Source organism: Hibiscus syriacus, unplaced genomic scaffold, assembly GCF_006381635.1.
Source record: "Hibiscus syriacus cultivar Baekdansim isolate YM2019G1 unplaced genomic scaffold, ASM638163v2 tig00116997_pilon, whole genome shotgun sequence".
Taxonomy (NCBI): Eukaryota; Viridiplantae; Streptophyta; class Magnoliopsida; order Malvales; family Malvaceae; genus Hibiscus; species Hibiscus syriacus.
Window position 1 is genome coordinate 1,583,311 of NW_024063513.1, and position 19,033 is coordinate 1,602,343.

Genomic DNA, 19,033 nt, shown 5'->3' on the forward strand with positions numbered 1-19,033 from the left:
TAATAATGGGCCAATGATCGTTTTGGAGACTGTTAACACTCGACAATAACCAAAATTCCATTCTTTAATTAATTTGTAACAAAAGTTGAAGGCTCGTTGTCTATTTCTATATCATGTTAATCTTCTAATGAAGCAAAGCAACGTAGCAGACCATATATATTTCACTTGAACTTAGGACTTCTTGAGAGAATAACGCCAACGTTAATTATTAAGGTCGCTCAATGAGCTCTAATATAAATAAAATTAAATCCAATAAATCAAATTATAAAATATGTATTATAGATATAAAAAGAGCACCGAACATCACTGGTGGAGTAAGCAAATCTGCTCACAAACAAGAAGTTGTCTGAATTAAGCAAGCAACAACCACCTGAAAATGTTCCTTGAAATAAATTGAGGCAATGCCCATCCAATCAACTATAAATAGTACCCTAAGTTCCCCCATTCTTTGCCAACCATTGCCTTGATTTGCTTTGTTTAAGTTTCTAGGTTTCCAGTAACTCGAGTTGCAATATTGTTGTTGCAATGGCACACACCAAAGAAGCCAAGCGTGTGATATCCTGAATTTTGGGTCAGTAGTTCGGGTCAATCCGCAACCTATAGTCTTTTAGATCTCCCAAGTCAGTTTGGACATATGCAATAGGGTATTGGATTTAAGTTTGGTCTAAGATTTAAGGGGTAGTGATGATTTTAAGTTGGGTTTTAAAGGTAAGGAACCAAAAGTGTCGTTTATCCGTTTCTTGTTTTAAAGGATAGAAACCCCTTATTTTAAGAGGTTTCACGTGAAAACCCAAACCCACCAAAATATTTCCCTTCCCCTCTTCATTTCTTTCTTCCTGTCATTCCCAATTCCAAGCCTAATTAGAAACAAGCAAAGTAAGAACCTTAATATCCATCCCTTAAGCTTCAATTCAAGCCTTAAATCTTAAGTTTTGGGTAAAATTTTAGAAAATGGGTTTTTGGGAAAGTTAAGAAATTCAAAGGATTCAAGTTTATTCTAGTAAATTTGAGTTACTTAGAGTGTCATTAACCTTGTTTTAAGCTTTAGATGAGTTAGTAAATCTTTTTCTCATCAACGTTAGGCACTTGGATAGGTAAAAAAAACCGTAGGTACTTATTTGACAAAAAAAGCGTATTTTGAGCACTTATTTAGGCATTAACCCTAAATAAAATTAAAATTATTTATAAAAATGTATAGCATTTAATAACCCATAAAAAGATTTAAGCAAACCCTAATGAGCTTTGTTTAAGTATTGACTAATAAATAATCAACTTTTGCATTATTGCGACACTGTACTATAAATGGTCCATGAAACAGCATCTGCATGTAATGGTTTAAAAATCATTTATGGAAAGCTTTTTGCATTTAATCAGTGAAAGTAGTATTCAATTTCAGAATTAAAAAGACGATTGATTTAACCTTGTGATTCGCAAGCATTTGATTCTGCTTTGATTGGTTCAAGAATTTGGTATTACATCCTTACCCTTCATGCCTCGACAAACAATTTGGGATTGGGATTTTCTAATCACTAATTTAAGATGCTTTTTTGATATATAGAACTAATAATATTTTTATCAAATATAATAATTGAATTTATCCATCTTTCTGAAAATGTAACACGTAAAATATGCTAGAATAAAATAAATAAACAAATAAAATAAATATAAAAATAACAATATCAAATTAAGTGAACACAGTAAAGTTCTTAATATGCAAGAATAACAATACAAAAACAATCTATTTTAGTATACAGAGCAATATTTCCAACAACTATATAGGGAACAACATGAAAACCAGCTAAAGCCTTCTTCAAAATCCTCATCAACTTCACCATCTTTATTATGTATTTTTTTTATTAAAGAATATATATATATATAAAATTTAAATCCATGTATCAACTGTTAGTGATTTTAACTGCCTTGGCTACCACAATGTCACCTTTAAACTAGGGCCCTCCTCCATCTCCTGGAACTAATTCCTCACTGATTTTCTCATACCTGCTGACAGAAAAATGAACCGACCAACCAATCCATCCATCAATCATATGTTATAATGGAAATCAAATAATATATGCATAAAAGAAACATCAAATCCATGATTGGTGGTACAAATTATTCGGTTATTGCAGTATCCTAAAATTTACATGGTTGCAAAGTATAATACCGAGGTCATATGTATGGAACCTGTTTGATGTTCACATTTTTCATGAATATAACACACTACTGATGTTGTTAGTGAGCTAAGACCTATTTTACTAAGACTCGGGTGTGACAAATTCGGTATATACAAGTTTTTACATTTCTAAAACGAGTCGAATACGAGTTTCGGATATGATCGGAACAAGGGAGATACATTAGTATTTCATGTAGGATAGACAATCAGTGTACCAACTTCTTCAGGTAAGAGACTGTCAAACCAAACCAACAGAGGATCAAAAGTTGATCTGGTTGCCAGGTTGGTCGGTAGGTTGAATGGTCAAATAAAATGGTCCATCTGTCAAGCTTATCCATTGGCTAATGCTGATGCAAGGTTTTCATAATTAAAAAAGCATGGTCCAAGAGGTTGAAAGCTACCACCCTACTTTTAACTTTACTAGATAATCACTATAAAAACAAATTCTTAATTATAAGCAGACATTTAAGCAGCTTAAATAAACCATGTGATAGGTATGGCTCATAAATATATCAATAAAGAGAATAGGGGATGAAGGGGAGTGAGCGAATTTGGACAAGGTTAATTATGTAATTATGTATCAGATTTTTTATTATAAATAGAGATGTAACCTAAACCTATGAGACATTGAATAAAACTTCTAACGCCGCCTAGGCACCGAGAACGTAAGCACATTGTCGAACCTCATCTTTAGAGATAAGAGCTCAACCGCCTCAGGATTTAATTTTGGGTGAGAAAACGATGGAAAATAAAATAAAAGAGGAAATGTGAGTTGTGGCTGTCGGCCATTAGACAAATTCTAATGGCTTTCTGTCTTTGCCTTCTTGATGGAAGCCAATTTGGACTTTTGTATAGCTGACGACAAGGAAGAATTTCGATACGCGTTGATTTCACATGCATGATATAAAACTTTGCAGGCTGAGATAATAAAGATAGAGACCCATTACCATATTTAAAATGAACTATATATATATGATAGCAGTTTGAGGTTTCACACCAGACCAGACAGTGGGTGCATACGTGGAGTTGACACCACCCATTTGGGGTCTTGTTTATGGATGCCGTGGGGTCAAAACCTTACAAGAAGACGGATCCAAAATTTTTAATCTTTCGACACGAGAAAGGCTGGAATCTGAATACTTCAACTCCAACTTCTCGAAACCCGAGTGTTTGATGAGTTCAAAGGATTTGAAAAGAGGGTTAGCAGCATGAAAAATGCACACTGTGCCAGCACAATTTAAACTATGAGGTTGTTGATGGTCAAGTAAATGAAAGAAACCTGAGTTGGCAGAGATCAACTAATATGAGGCTTAGACTCTGGTGTAGTGCATTAACATCCATCCATGTTCACATGCAAATGGATCATGTAATCATGGCTTCACATGTATGGTGCACATGGATCACATTGCTACTTAAAGAAATAGGGATGAACAACTTTGATAGTTTATTAATTGATGTATGCTGCAACATTTCAAATGGCATTGAATATCTCACCTGAAATTTCCTCTTCCCTGGAATTCGAGTCATCTCCAGCAATACTGTTTGAGTGTTTTCCCTTTGGGATAGCTATCTAACTAGTCAAATTGACCTATGCTCAAGAGAAGATCAAGTATGTCATAGCCAAGATCAGAAGACTGCAGACTAAGAATCCCTGCAAAGAAAGCTCAAAGCTAAAGAGAATTAATGGAGATGTCATTATTTAAATAAAATGCTTGAGTTATTGAAAAATTAAGAAACGCTTTTCTTACATTATTTTTTGTAGCTGATGAATATATCAACTCGGGAAGATAACCCTGAACTCCAATGTTATAAACCAGGGTGCCATCTGGATAGAAGAGGCCGTAGTTCCTCTCAGATGCTGGACCTGTCTTTAGATTCTCATTGAAAAGAGCAAAAACATATATATCGATCGGGACATTTGGTTTCGCCGGTGTACCTTGTCTCTGTTCTACCCTTTTAAACAGATTGCCATTATACAATCCTGCATTCTCTGGTGTAGCTCCTACTTCATTTTCATCCCCTTTGGAAGGCCAGCCCGTCTCTGAAACCCGGACTTCGATATCCGTATGCCCAATTGCTTTTATAGCTGAATAAACAGCATCAACTTGAGCATACAACATGTTATCATATTTCAAATTGGTAAAAGGATCCATTGTCCCTTGATTAGGTTGGAAAAGCACATAGTCTAATGGCACCTCATTCGGGCTATCCTTGTACGCGAAATACGGATAGGCATTGATCAAGAACGGGGACTTGACCTGAGCATGGAAGTTCAAGATACCATGTAGATATTCCCCAATATCTTGCCTGAAAGCCCCGGCCGAAGGAGGGAACGACACACTTAAGATATCGAGCGAATGCGCGGTGGTAACGGATACTTGTTTATCAAGGCCAAGATTAACAAGAGTATTATAAACTGTTTGCATAGCTGGGAGGAGATTGGACCATTGCTGATGATCATTGTATTTGAAGACCTCGTTCCCCACGGTGATGCAAGTGATCCTGGTCCGAGTAAGGTAGGGTTGAACTCGCTGTTGAACCCAGGTCTGAGCTTTGATCGGATCGGTCATGTTTTGAAGGTACTCATTCCCTAAACCAATAATGAAATCAACATTTGTGTTGGAGAAAGCAACAAGAACATTGGGATCTGCATCATAGAGTTTAACTCTGCTGATATTGAGGGATCTGAGGAGGTGCGAGACACGGGTTGGAGATGGAAGATTGTTTGCAATTTGGCCATAGTTGATTCCAACTCCGAGACCATGGACTTCCACTGATGAATCTGGAAACATAAAAATTAAAAGAAACAAACGGATCAATCATTGACAATCGAAGCTTTAGTTTATTTGAGCAGAAATTAATTATACTTGTGTACTAAACATTGATCACCCACAAATGATCGTATCTTATATAAAAATGAATTGCGCTTAGCTCAGATTAACAATCGAAGAAACAGTAATATATGATTTTTTTTGCATGGAAATTATAAAAAAAATTAAGAAATTGAAATGCCATGGTTATGAACTCGACAGAAACTCTGTTTTCATTCCTCTGGAAACGGATAAAGAAAATGACCATCAACTCAAAAACGGAGACAAGAGTTGGAAGTTAGAAACGAAGGATATGAACCTGAGAAAGTGAGAAGAACCAAAAGCAAAGGAAAGAGAAGAGAAGAACAAGCAGCCATAACAACTGATCTAATCTTGGATTAAACCAGGCTCTTAACCAAAACTTTCAGCGACGATCTATCATTCGCCACTTAAACGCTTTCTTCTTCTTCTTCTTCTTCTTCTCTCTCTCTCTGCCTCTCGGTATAAATGCACAACTCTGTCTTTCTCTCCCTCTCTTCGCTCTGTTTCACCAGAGTACTCGGTTTTTGTAATAAGAAAACGTGAAATCCAAATCTCCTGCCCCCGTTCTCCCCTCCTATCCTCACTCCCATCTCCAAAAACAAGCCGCGTGTCCAACTCCTCTCTTTTGATACGATTTCGCACTTTGTTTCGAATAAAAAAAACATTTCCTGGAAAGTGAACGCCTACTTGGAGAATATAATGGGTAATTAATTGTTTTATTCTATCCTTTATCTTTTAAAATTTTAAAAATATGAAAATCGGCCAACAATTTCTTAATTTCCTAGTTTAATTATGAGAAACTTTCTGGAGAATTGATTACCGTTGAATTGATCAGGATGTACTACAATCTTATATACAATTAGATGCTTTAAACATGCATACATATATGTATAATTTATATTTTAAATAATACTCATGAATAAGTTATAATATAATTTCATAATATTTATTAAAATGATTAATTATTTAAATATTAATTAAAAATATATTATTGTATATTAAAATAATTATTAACAATAAGTTGATATAACAAAATAAGATTTAGATTTGTTAAGTAAGATTAAGAGTTTTAACTTTGACATTTGTGAATGAAATAAACTGATTTGAGAAGATTATTAACTTTGACACGTATTACCAACATATGTGTTTGATTTTATATATTTATTCCTCTTCTAATGGAAAGTTTATTTTGAAATCTCAAACATATAATTAGAGTTGTAATATTTATCATTTGATAATAAACGTTATACATTTTTATAAATATTGTGTTTGAATTTGAGATATAAAAAACAATAATAATCCTTTAATTATTGAATTCGTTGAGTTCATGTTTTTATTTATTTATATATCAACATATTGTAAATATATATGAGTATAACTGATATAAAAAAAGATCAGATATTAAATATTTTTAGTTAATATTAAAATTAAAGATAAGTTTTTAAATATAATTACATTGTTGTTAAAAATATCAAATCGTTGCCACATACATTAAATTTAATTATATAAAATATTAAAAATCATCAAATTTCTTTAAACAATTAAAAATCTCTGATATACTTTGCAAAATAAATTATTTGTATTTTTTGTGTTCATAAACCCTTAAAAGTCAAAAAGTACGAATATAATAACATTGAATTGCTGCGTGTACGTGTATAACATAACTGAAGAGTGTCCATAATACAAATGCAATGCTACCTTTATATATATATATAATTCTTTCTTCAAAAGTTCAATATTTTTATTAGAGTAATGAAGCAGATTTGAAATATCAATAGCTAACGTGCATGCAAAATGATCCAATAATTTATTTTATTGAGGAGAATCAATACCATTTTATATTTGATGTATGCATATTGATACAAGAAAATATTCTTTGACTAATAATCCAAATGCTTTTGTAACCTCTAGACCCGATCAATGCGTTTCTACTAAGTCCAACAAGTTACATTCATGAATCATAAATACATTTAAAAAAAACATTATTCGATAATTAAAATCATGTTACAAATGACATTTATATATATATAAGTATAAAGAAATAACAATAATACTCAACTTGTAATATAAAACTAAAAAGTAACAAATTAATTTTTTAAAGCATATCGTAAAATCTAAATCACGATAAACCGAATATCAATATCAAAAGCAATAGTCGTCCATGAAACAAATACATCAAAATAAAAGCACATATTACCAAAATAAAGTCAACTTGAAAGATAACAACATTACAATTAGATGTACTACAATAGATGTGTTGATCCTCCAAGTGTTTGATCATGTGTATCTAACCAAAAGTATCTGAAAGGGAAAAATATTTTTGAAAAGTGAGTTAGGCTCAGTGTGTCTCAACATTACTATAAAATCATCATAGGTACACTAACCAAGTAATAGTTCAGTAAATCTCATAAATCATAATGTAGTGTAGTTTTTTAAACTCGTAGTTTAAACCCATTGTATAAAGAGTTAACCTAAGGGAACATCTTAGGGTCTGAGAGCCTACCCAAGAAAGTTTCGGGTCCACGGGGCCTACCTAAGAATACATCTTAGGGTCGCAGGGCCTATCCGAGAATGATCTCAGGGCCGCGGAGCCTACCTAAGAGTCACACTAAGTCCATAAAAATTTTCCAGCTTGATCAGAGTTGTACTTTATAAATCAGTATCTCAAAAATACAATTGCACCGTGACATAATTTCCATAAATCCTTAATCATTGTAATCATATACCAGTGAAAACCAATAATCAAATAGCAGTCATAATCCATAAGCCATAACCATTAAGTCGGTGCATCAATAAAACAGTAATTATAGATTTTAGTGTACCACATGTTAAAACAATAAAACAATTAAGTAATATATAGGAAACACACCTCGATAATAGGTTCAAACAGTAGATCTATTGAGTACTGGCCTCGCCACGCGCTGCTACAGTTTTTGAACCTAATTCATAATAACACTATATTACTAGTGGGTAACATAATTAATTTATGAAATCATAAGATTTACGGGTCATACGAGTGAATACTGGCACACATGGTCTAACGGATTTAGAGGAGATGGGTTGAGCTGTCGAGTGATCATGAGAGTCTCTTGTACCTTCAAATAACAATAACTAATCATCCTCAAGTCTTAATTTAATCATTCAAAGCTAAAACTCTTAAGTATATATGTATTTTTCGGGTTTGACGGACAATTTGGAGGCTTTCGGCTTCGAATTTGGCAAAACAGACTGCGGAATCAGAATCAGGACGTCGAAAAACAAAAAATGCGTATTTTTGAAAATTGACTTTTTGGTCAAAGTCAACGAGTTTGATTGACGATTTTGAGGCTTTCGGGTTTGAATTTGGAAAAACGAATTTCGAAATTGGACTCAGGACGTCGAAAAACATAAAATATGACTTTTTGGTCAAAGTCAACGGTCAACGCTCAACGGGTTGGGTCGAACCGGGTCAAAATTGGGTCAAACTGCCCCAACAGTTTTCGAAGTTCCCCACGCGCAGGGGTGGCCCGTGGGGGCGCGTGAGACGTCTGACAGAGCCCGAAAAATTCCTGAAAATTTTCTAAATTTTTTTAAGCGATTTTAAGACACTTACCAAGCTCGGTTCAAAATTTTGAACGGTGGAGAGCTCGATTTCAACTCTTCGGAAACTTTGACTCTCTCACCTCCCTCACGCGCCGGCGACAACGGACACTGGTGGACTCAGAACGACACAAGGAACACGATGGTGCGGGAGATGTCGAAAACGGAGCAACGATCGACGATGAATTGACCCATTTTCACTGCGGTGGTGTTAAACAAATGTCAAAACTTTGAATTGAAATTCACGACGTCAGACAACGTTTCGTTACGATCGGTTTACGGGGTTTTGTTCACCGTTCGATGACGAACACGATGGTGGTTTCGGATCGACGATCGGTGGTCAGACGGCGTCGGGATCAGGTTTGAAAAGAGGGGTGTGAGAGAGGAAATTTTATGAATTATTTTTGAAATCAGAAATCAATTCACGCATTTAACGTGAATTTGATGCCGAACTAGTTGGAAAAATTCATGATTTGGTCTCTGAATTTCTTTCAACTTCTAAAATAATATATAAGTTTTAAAAACTTCTAATTTAGTCCTCAAATTTCACCAAATTACTTAATTATAAATATATTTTTTTCCGGGTGTTACAGCTTTTGAAATTATAATTTCATTATTTATGAAAGAACTATTTTATATTAAATTTCAAAACTATTATGCATTTTAGTTTAATGTGCGGACTAAAAACATGCATTTTGATTCGTTTTGCACCAAGTAATAATGACGATACTTAATGATAAAACTTTATGTTTATTTATATATAGATAAGTAATCTATCTAACATAAAAATAATTAAAATTATATACATGAATTTTTTATTAAGTTAAAGGTAATTATAATATTTTATCTATTTAAAATACTCTTAACACATTTGATAATGAAAATTTAAATCCATGATATACGATATGTTGGAATTTAAAACCTTTAAAAATAAAAATCATTTTTAACCACTAGATAATTCGGTTTATCTACTTTGCTAAATGTATATAATGGAATCTTTTGAACTTTTTGTTAGAAAATAAACTGTGTGCAAATTCTGGATGTGAAAAATGTCTACGTTGCCAAACTAATGAAACAAATAATGTTCACACACGGCATGCTATCATCTTATTAATTAAATTTAAGACTTTTATATATTTATATTTATTTGACATTGCTAAAAAGGTTACAGATGCATTCGGAATGACCTTTATATAGCAAAGGCCATTTTTTCACCAAAGAAAAGGCAGTTTCACTTTTGCCCCGGGAAAGCCCAAGGATAGAGCCAACGCTTTCTCTTTCCTTCCTATATATAAAATAAAATGCAGAGAAATAAGAAAGCTAAAACGAGAAGTGAGAAATGGAGACGTACGGATATAAGTGGCAAAGGCATTCTGTGGGCATATAATAAAAGGAAAAAGAAAGTGTCTTTAGGCTCACTCATCGTGAGGGAGAAATATGATGCTTTAATTGATTCCGAGGTCATGTCCATTTCATGTTTTTCCTTTGTTTTTTCTGTTGTTCAATCCATTTTGAACTTTGATCAAACACTCCATTTTCAAAAATATTTATATATATAAGTAGAATACCCATTGGGCATTGGCACCTAAATATATGAGGCGGTGATGTCCAAATCTGCAGCATAACCCCTTCAGAACAACATTACTTTTGTATCATTTTCAGTGAGGTTGTGGTCAATGAAAAAGGTGATTTCATTTTATCACTTCTTTTTCTCTTGCAGAAACTCTGGTCCCATTAAATCCTTAACTTTGTCTCATGCTCTTGTTCTATTTTGTTAACTTATAGTTAATTATTTTGATTTTTTTATTACTAAAATCAGTACTATTGATATGAAAGAAATAATTGCACAAATTGATATTTGAACCATGCCATTTTTAAAAAAAATAACTATAAAATCATCTGGACTGAACACCAGTCATGGTTTTGAGACTATTGGCGATGCAGGTCCAATTGTAAATAACTAAGTTCTGTTCATTTCAATTTTGGACAAAGCCCAGGATGAAATCAAATCATTTTTTAAATTAGTTTTAAAAACAGCTCCTGTTATTAGAGATAATATTGACAGTTCCATAGGACAGGGGAAGAGCTTCAAGTCTTCAAATACTTAGTAGAGCTCGCTTTCCTTGTGGGTGTGAATCTCACAGTCTGAGTTTGGGTACGAAACACAGGTCAGCACATAACCATCCTCCATTTGTTTTTCATCCAGGAAAGAGCCGTCGGATTGATCCACAGAACCTGAAACCATTTTCCCCACACACGTGCAGCAAGCTCCAGCCCTGCAAGAATATGGCAATTCAACTCCTGCTTCCTCGGCTGCGTCCAAAATGTATTGATCATCGGCGGCTTCAAACTCGTTCACCTCACCATTTGGTCCTACAAGCTTAATCTTGTAGGAGCTCGCCATTGTGGTTCTGTAATTGGAGGAACACTTCAAGCCAAAAGATTTAGAGATGCTCTTAACAAATCCAAGACATGTTGGGGCTTTGACGATTGCTCTTGTAGATCGATTGGAAATTGCAGATTTAACAATGTAAGGGGAGGTGAGACTCAAAGTTTCCATCTTTACTCCTGAAACCAAGTAATATTTGTACAAAACATATATAATCAGAAAAGCAGGATGGCCTAGTACAAACAAAGCTGAAAAGGTGGCATCAAAACCAAACAAATAACTAAGCAAAATCAGAAAGGGAACAGTGAGCTAATATTCAGATTGTTGATTCTGGGACAATGGCACGATTTATGATTCCTTAGCAGCAACATTTAATAAGCTGTTAAATATAACTTTGATATCATGAGTAACATAATATAATAAAGTAGACGTAATATCAATTTCAAGGTATGAAAGAACTAGCATCCCAAGATGGCACACGTGAACATTGTCTTTTATATGCTACTACATATTTCATCTCTTCCTTTACTAGTTTACTACAATTCTCTCATTCTTAAAGAAGATTGTATGTCATACAAGTTAATCTATGGCTAGCTGTTTTTTACGCTCTTCTAAATACCTGTAAAAAAATTTAATAGAATAAGAGTGAAACTTGTAACCTGTTAATACTCTTGATGAAAAAGAAATGCTATCATCCATTGCAGTATTAACAAGACAATTAATGTCAGGAGCACTATGAGAAGAGACAAGCTAAGGGCTCCCTGCTCTTCACTCGAGGCTCCATACTTCGAATAAATTAACAAAATCTTCTTAAAAGAATATACCGGTGTTCCCTCATAATAAGACCAGAACAGAAGCGACAAGACTTAATCCCACATACAAGGGTTCAATTGCAAGATCCGAGAAATATATATTTATGTTGGGTACATAAATCCTCCAACTCAAATCATCCTTATCTATCAGTATCATCTTTACAAATTCTAATAGTTTCAAACAATTATTTATCAACTCCAACCATGCCCATTTAGGTTTCCCTTTCAATCTTTCTATCCATTGCAAAAGGATCATAACCCAATAATCTTTATAACAACGATCAATAAACTCAAATGCACAGTAAGCAAACCAAAGTGAAGCTGTTATTGCAAGCTTGGTCTACTTATATGCTTTATAAACCCATTTTTTCCTGTCTCCATTTGAGCAGGAATAAAAGGTGATTTTTTTAGAAACATGAGAAAAGTTTTATCATTTCTGTAGGTTTAAGTCATTACTTCATCTTGGATGCTTTCCTAGTTTATGTTGTCTGAAATATTAAATCCTTGTTTTTGCGCCTATCGACAATTCTTAGAATGTTTTTTAAACCTACAGAAATGATAAAACTTTTCTCATGTTTCTAAAAAAATCACCTTTTTCTACCACATTCAACCAGGAAACCCAAACCTAGAGAGGGCACAAATAAACAAAAACCCAGATATCAGAAACAAGTACTCAGACCTTAAAAGACATCACAAACAAAACAAGAGATCCTAGATGTAGAGATATAGATGGACATGCAAAATACTAAAGAAAAGGGGATAGGAAAATGGAGCTTACAAAGTAGGGAGAAAATGAGGGTATCGAAGTTTTTGAATCTTAAAAACTTAATTATAGTGATTGTTTTCTAATGATCTAATTTATATATTGAGAATGTTGGTCCATGTTCAAGTCGGCGGCTTCGGCGATTGGTATCAATGGGGGTTTCGGCTTTTGGCACTTGTTGGCAGGCAAAAAGGCGAAGGCTTGGGCTTTTTCTAAATCAAATAAAAAATGTTTCCACAACCTACCTAAACCCTAGCCCATGTTTTATTTTTTATTTTGTTAAGCCGAAACAAATCGGAATTATGGATTCCATTGATGAAATATATACACTTATACATTAAAATCTTTATAAATTAGTAATATATAAATTACTTAATTTTATTAATTTTAAAAAAATTAATTAATTTATAAATTAATAATTAATTAATTTAAAGATATTTTTCTGATTCAATAAACTTATATTACTTTTTTACAAATTTAATACGAAGATTAATGACTTTGGGTACCACAACAAAAAGGATATCAATTATCTATTGAATTACCTAAGTGAAAATGATACATGTTAGGTCTAAAATTTAAAGGAAATTATAGCTAGTGTTATTAAAAATTCTATCGAGGATAAAACGAAAAATAAAACAATGGGATTATTTAGTAAACAACTTTTTGAAGAGCTTTTAGTTTGTTTAAGCATAAATAATTGATTGGTACTCAAATCATACATTTTTAGTGTTTGGTAAACACCTTTATAAAAGAACACATTAAGGAAAAAAACTTATTTTGAGCATAAATAGTTTATTTGAGTTTGTTTTGCATAAATAACTATTTATGCTCAGTTACACTTCTAAGTGTCTATCGTTATATTTTTTTTAAATTTTTTTATAATAAAAATTTTATTTTTAATGAAAAAAATTAGAAAACAACAACTTAATTTATTTACAAGAGAACCCCAAACTTTTAATAAAATTATAAAAAAATATATAAAAAAAATCTCATTTCAAATCGTTACCCACCCATCTTCGACCACCCATTGATCAATTGTCATTCTTATTGTCACCCAAATCCCCCAAATCTCTAAAATTCCTAACATTCAAATCTCTAAACCATTAAAATCTTAATCTCCACGATGGAACACTGGAGGAGCACTGACGGAGCGACAACGAGGATGAATTTTGAACGGAATTGCACGGTGGTTCGAATGGTGGTGACAAAGTGGCTTATGGACATCGAGATCAACCGGAATTGACGAAAAACAATGACAGTGGTTTAAAATCTGACGAACCTTCGAACGCTTTTCTACGACAAACGGTGACAGCTTAAGACGAAAGGCTAACGGTAATTTTATTGGGAGTCGGCATCAGTTCAAACGACAGTGGTTGTGATGGTTACGGATGGCCGACCGGTGACCATGGAAGGGGGAAAGGGGGAAGGGAGTAGGGGGAGAAAGAGGGGAGGGCCTCTGCTTCGCAGGATTTTTTTTAATTAAAAATATTTTTATTTTTTAAAATTAATTCTCAAAATTATCCAGATTTGACATGTGTCACTTAACCTCCAAATTTAACGGTCGTTACGGTGGAGACACCTAAAAAGTGTTGTGATGAAGAAATTATACCATACCTCTTTCGCAATTACATTTCCACTGTAACTCTTTCCAAGCATTACCTTACATCTCTTCATTATAAATGCAGTTGTGGCGGGAAGTCGAGTTGCCTCCGCTCCAACTCTTCCTCCATTTATTGATCAGTAATCCCTGAAACAGCTGGACGGGCAGAAATCGTATCAGGTACTGATACAGTCCTCCAAATATCTTTGCCTTGGAGATTGTTTCTCATGGGAAAGAACTAGAAGCACTGATCAGATTTATAACTCACAATGTTTGGAGGACATTTTAAAGGGTAAAAGGTCTGAATTGTCAGCAAAATAAAAATGACAAAAACCCTGCCTTTATATGCATTTTAAAAGCACCTTGAACTATATTATGTTGAATGGATATATCCTTTGGGAACGATTTTGCTTGCAAACCCGCAGCCTACAGAGACTTTGAGTTTGAGCTATTATTGGTCGAGTAAAGACATCAAGGCTTCATGCGACTACTTGGATGTAGCCAAAAAAACGGATTATCATACAGGTTCAACTCCAGAATCAAGATCGCTGATCTGAAATGGTAACTGCATTTCTTTCTCCAGCATCTTTTACAATCTAATGTAGTTGGTGTAAAGGTTTCTAAATTTACAGTCCTATAGGTAAAGCTTGTCAAGACCAGTATAACACAATGCATCTGAAAATGAGCACTAGGCAAAGATAAACATGACCCAAAACCACCTATTGCGGCCAATATAACAATAAAAGTGCGGCCAATATAACAATAAAAGTACGGCGAATAAACCAAACAGCCGAACAAGTACTGCGAATCAAACGATGCATTAAAGCTAACTTCCAAACGAAAAGAAACGGGGGAATCACATATAAACCTGACCACACAACAAATAAATTTGGAGCCTCATCTGTCTTTTGTAAGACCATCTCTTTCCTGAGAACCCATACGGATTTGGCCAGTTGTAATTCTCCATTGGGACCTCAAAAGTTTCAGCTATCAGCAGCGTTTTACCGTTCTTGTTCATAACCCGCAATACCGCATGGTTTCTAAAATGAAACATTCATTATTTTATATAACATGGTTAACAACATTTAATTAGTGACTCGAAGCTTATAACAATTTATTTTAAAGATTGATTGGTCTACCGTCACATATATTTAACTCTTATATCGCAAAACTTCGTTCCACAAAAAAAATCATGGGGAGAATGATTCAACAGTGTTACAATTTGCATGAATGAACAGCCATATACTCATCAAGACTGCCAAGTGCAAACCATATGCCAACCAATATTTTCCGTGTAGATCACAACTCACAAGAATATATTAAATGGATGGTAACTTAAAATTCATGGAAAAATTAGTCGATAGGCAAATCAAGTCAAAACTTACAATGTCTAAAATTTTAACATTCTGAGTAAAACAAAAAAAAAAATCTGATTTAGAATTAATACCACTGCTGCTTTCATTCCGTACAAAACAGATGCAAATCAAAAGATTCTGTTTGAAGGGCCCATGGTGCTCTTCAAGTATAGGCACCTCACCTGCAATCAAAACAGATTCCAAATTCAATCAGATTACATAAACAACATCATGAAAATGGGCAAGCAACCTGAACATATGCCAAAAAAATAAGAAAACTCACATTTTGCCAGTTTTTCTTTAATAATGAAACAAGGAAATTGACACTCATTTGCACATTTTGGAATATCTGCTTCTCCTCCATGGCAACATTTCCAACGGCCACGCCCATGCAAAGGACCTTCTTCAACTGGAACTTAACCATTGCCTTGGTCTCATTCACCTTGGACTCTAAGGACTCTTGTCTGTTGGTGAGTAACAAGGGTTGGGAATTTCCCTACATTTGTGCGTGACATCATCAACGGGAGGTATAAGCTCATAAATCATAACTGAAAAATACAGAATGAGTGAACGTAGGACTTCCTGCAAATGCCTTGGGAGTGCAATATTAATTCAGCTGAAAACATGCCAATAACAATGCTTTTATAGGGCACTTGCCTGCTTTGTTGAGACCACACTACAGCAAAACTGTACATTTTCGGCGTTTTTTTTTTTACTTATAGCGGCGTTTTTAAGCGCCGCAAAAAACACCTGCGGCGCTATGACAAACGCCGCTGAAAATAGCGTCGCTAAAGTTCGCAGCGTTTTGTAACAAAAACGCCGCAATAGGTAACGATATATAGCGGCGTTTGTCCAACAAACACCGCAATATGTGTTGATATTTAGTAGCGTTTTTCCAACAAACGCCGCAATAGGTGTTGAGATTTAGCGGCGTTGTTTCCAAAAACACCGCAAAAGATCTGGTATATAGTGGCGTTTTTTTATAACAAACGCCGCAAAATGTCATATCTATAGCAGCGTTTTAAGATATAAACGCCGCTAATTACCTCTCTATAGCTAAAATAAATTGATTTTGCAAATTAAAACTAATTTGTCAAATGTTGTTTTACTCTTTATTACCCAAATTTAACCTGTAGCATTTTCCAATAAACTTGACATCCATAACAACAAACTTAAAATCCATAACAAAAAATGAAATCCATAATAAATCAAAGTTTACATTAACGTAAATATAATGTAGTTCAACATTATTAACTATAATAAACAATAATATCTAAGATATTTTGCTTCTAATCTTACACATTCTTCAAAACTCTTCTTCACAATGAGGCGTTTAAATTCAAAGAGATAAATCCAGTTTATATGGGAAAACAATGATACAGAGCTAGTATCGTCCTGTCATTTCTTGCACAGATATTTGCTTCATGAGGTCTTACTCCAATTGGCATACCACTTGAAAAGGCCCCATCCATGGCAATGCAAACCCGATCTCTAGTTTCATATCCAAATAAATCATCAGTTTATATGAAAATCTATTATATCTTACGTTAAAAAAGTTAACAACACATTTCTGCATAGTCAGTCCCAGCAGTCAACACTCTATGGCATGGGCAACCATCATGATGATAAGCAAATATAGAGATAGATTTTAATAATTGTGCAGAAACATCCAAGCTTGAATTTCATGATAACTTCTAACAGCTTATCGGACCAAACATATTTTAAATCAATAGCACCCAGAAAAAGGCTCCAAACTACATTTCTAACAAAAGAAAGATATAAAGATGGAAATATGACAGCTTACCAAGGACCAAATCCTTTCAAGCATTCTGCTAAAACAACCTGAGAACACAAAAGCACAATCTAACTTAAAGATAAGGAAGCAAAAAGAGAATTTAACGGAGATTGTAAATTAATATTTTATCCCCATTTGTCACCTCAGTATTTTCCCCAAGAATTTCAATTATAAGCCCCATCAACTTATGTGCAGAGGCCATTGGTTTCAATTGAATGCTTTTCTGTGCCAAATTGTACATGCTTTCTAACCCCTACAGAAGAAATAATAAACGAGATATGTAATACAAGGAAAGTACATACCACTGAATGGCCTGATGTATAACAAGTGAAAATATATAATTCTATCCAATGGCATGTTGCAGACAGACTATTAGCATTACCCAACATTATTTGTAACATACTTCTCAAACCCTGATGAGTCTGCTGGTGAGCACACTGAACATTATTTGTAACGAGTAGCATTTGTAACATACCTCTATTGTTTTTATCCACATTCCACAAGTTCATCTATTCAATGGAACATCTCAGAGATTAAAATTTCTACAGTTCTTGAACAATTAATTATATAGATTATTCCATTAGAAAAAAAAAAATACATTCAGCACCTACTAATATAAATCAATTTTATCTGTTTTACTACCTCATGTTTGCAATAGATTTAGCAGTAACATCAAATCCATATCTCATATCCATTTCGTACAGAAAAAACATGAAAATCTATCCATAAAAAAGTTTTGCAATACTAGAAGGAACTCAAATATATTATTTTCACAGTTGCTAATTAAAGGTTTTGCAAAGAGTCTACCAGTAGTTGAGGGTTCAGGTCAAAACCCCACACAATATCGGACCAACCGAGGCGGATCAATAGCACCCAGAAAATATTTTCTTCTATTGAAACATCCTTTGAACCGAATGAAAGCTGACAAAATAATCTCCAGAGCCCCTACTAGCAAAACCGGGTTCTTCCAACGAATAAGTAAATTATATTTATCATAATAATGATCATTATTTCATCAACATCCTATGCAAAAAAGAGCAAGCATATTTACATGTCGGAAAGGGTGGTAATGTACCACATGGCACACTTCTAAATGATAATCTAAAACAGTTTACCATGATTAATGCATAATAATGTACTGATTCAATGGACTTGCAAGTGATACATATATGTCTCCATAAGAAAGATTTTTAAATGTTACAGTATGGTTCCATGCAAGAAATAAAAAAGTGACAATGAAAAGAAAGGAAAAAGAAGTCATGAATCCTAATACCCGCCATGCACATAAACATGAGTTGATGGCTTATAAAAAATTTCGAACTCCTGGAGTAAAGGACCCACTCCCCATCAGGGTACATGATGTGATCTTGACTAGCAATACCCAACCCAAATTTTGTAATGGTCTGTGTTCTTTTGAGCCATCTTTATCTTAGACGATATGATGCACTAAGGACCTAATTTATACGTTGATCAGGATACAAGCCCACGTACCAATCTTTACGAACTTTTATATGTGGTACCTCTAATTTATCAGTCATCAAGTACCCTGAAGCCCTAAAAAACCAACCGTTGGACAAATTAGCATTCCAACACCACAATAATGAGTTCCCTACCAATAGAGATCATTTTCTCTAAAGTTCCATAATTAAGAAAACAACCTGAAAAAAAAGCACTTCACCATTGTAGGTAGCTAGAGCGATTTCCCTCACCATCTT

The 19,033-nt window shown here is 34.0% G+C and overlaps 2 protein-coding genes across 5 annotated transcripts in view; both read right to left on the reverse strand.

Moving 5' to 3' along the window:
• LOC120194458 (ferredoxin, root R-B2-like) overlaps positions 1–12,752 on the reverse strand; it is a 28,206-nt gene extending 15,454 nt beyond the window's left edge. Inside the window, exons 1-2 of the mRNA XM_039196768.1 lie at positions 12,584–12,752; positions 10,703–11,172 (exon numbers count right to left, since the gene is read on the reverse strand). Coding sequence (XP_039052699.1) covers positions 10,709–11,164 — 456 coding nt within the window. The 5' untranslated portion in view covers positions 11,165–11,172; positions 12,584–12,752 and the 3' untranslated portion in view covers positions 10,703–10,708. The remainder of the gene's footprint in view (positions 1–10,702; positions 11,173–12,583) is intronic.
• On the reverse strand, positions 1,716–5,539 carry LOC120194452 (glucan endo-1,3-beta-glucosidase 14-like). 4 transcript variants are annotated; one of them, XR_005522973.1, is made up of 4 exons: positions 5,303–5,539; positions 3,922–4,955; positions 3,668–3,761; positions 1,716–1,998 (listed from the first exon to the last, which is right to left on the reverse strand). XR_005522973.1 is itself a non-coding variant. In XM_039196763.1 (4 exons), the coding sequence occupies exons 1-4, from the start codon at positions 5,358–5,360 to the stop codon at positions 3,768–3,770; spliced, it is 1,053 nt and encodes a 350-aa protein (XP_039052694.1). In that variant the 5' UTR covers positions 5,361–5,539; the 3' UTR covers positions 3,681–3,767. The 4 variants fall into 4 exon arrangements, 2 of the variants coding, with proteins under 2 accessions (XP_039052694.1, XP_039052693.1); XR_005522974.1 differs by having other exon boundaries at positions 1,716–2,001; XM_039196763.1 differs by lacking the exon at positions 1,716–1,998 and having other exon boundaries at positions 3,681–3,824; positions 3,922–4,551; positions 4,648–4,955.
• Positions 12,753–19,033: the final 6,281 nt, after the last annotated feature.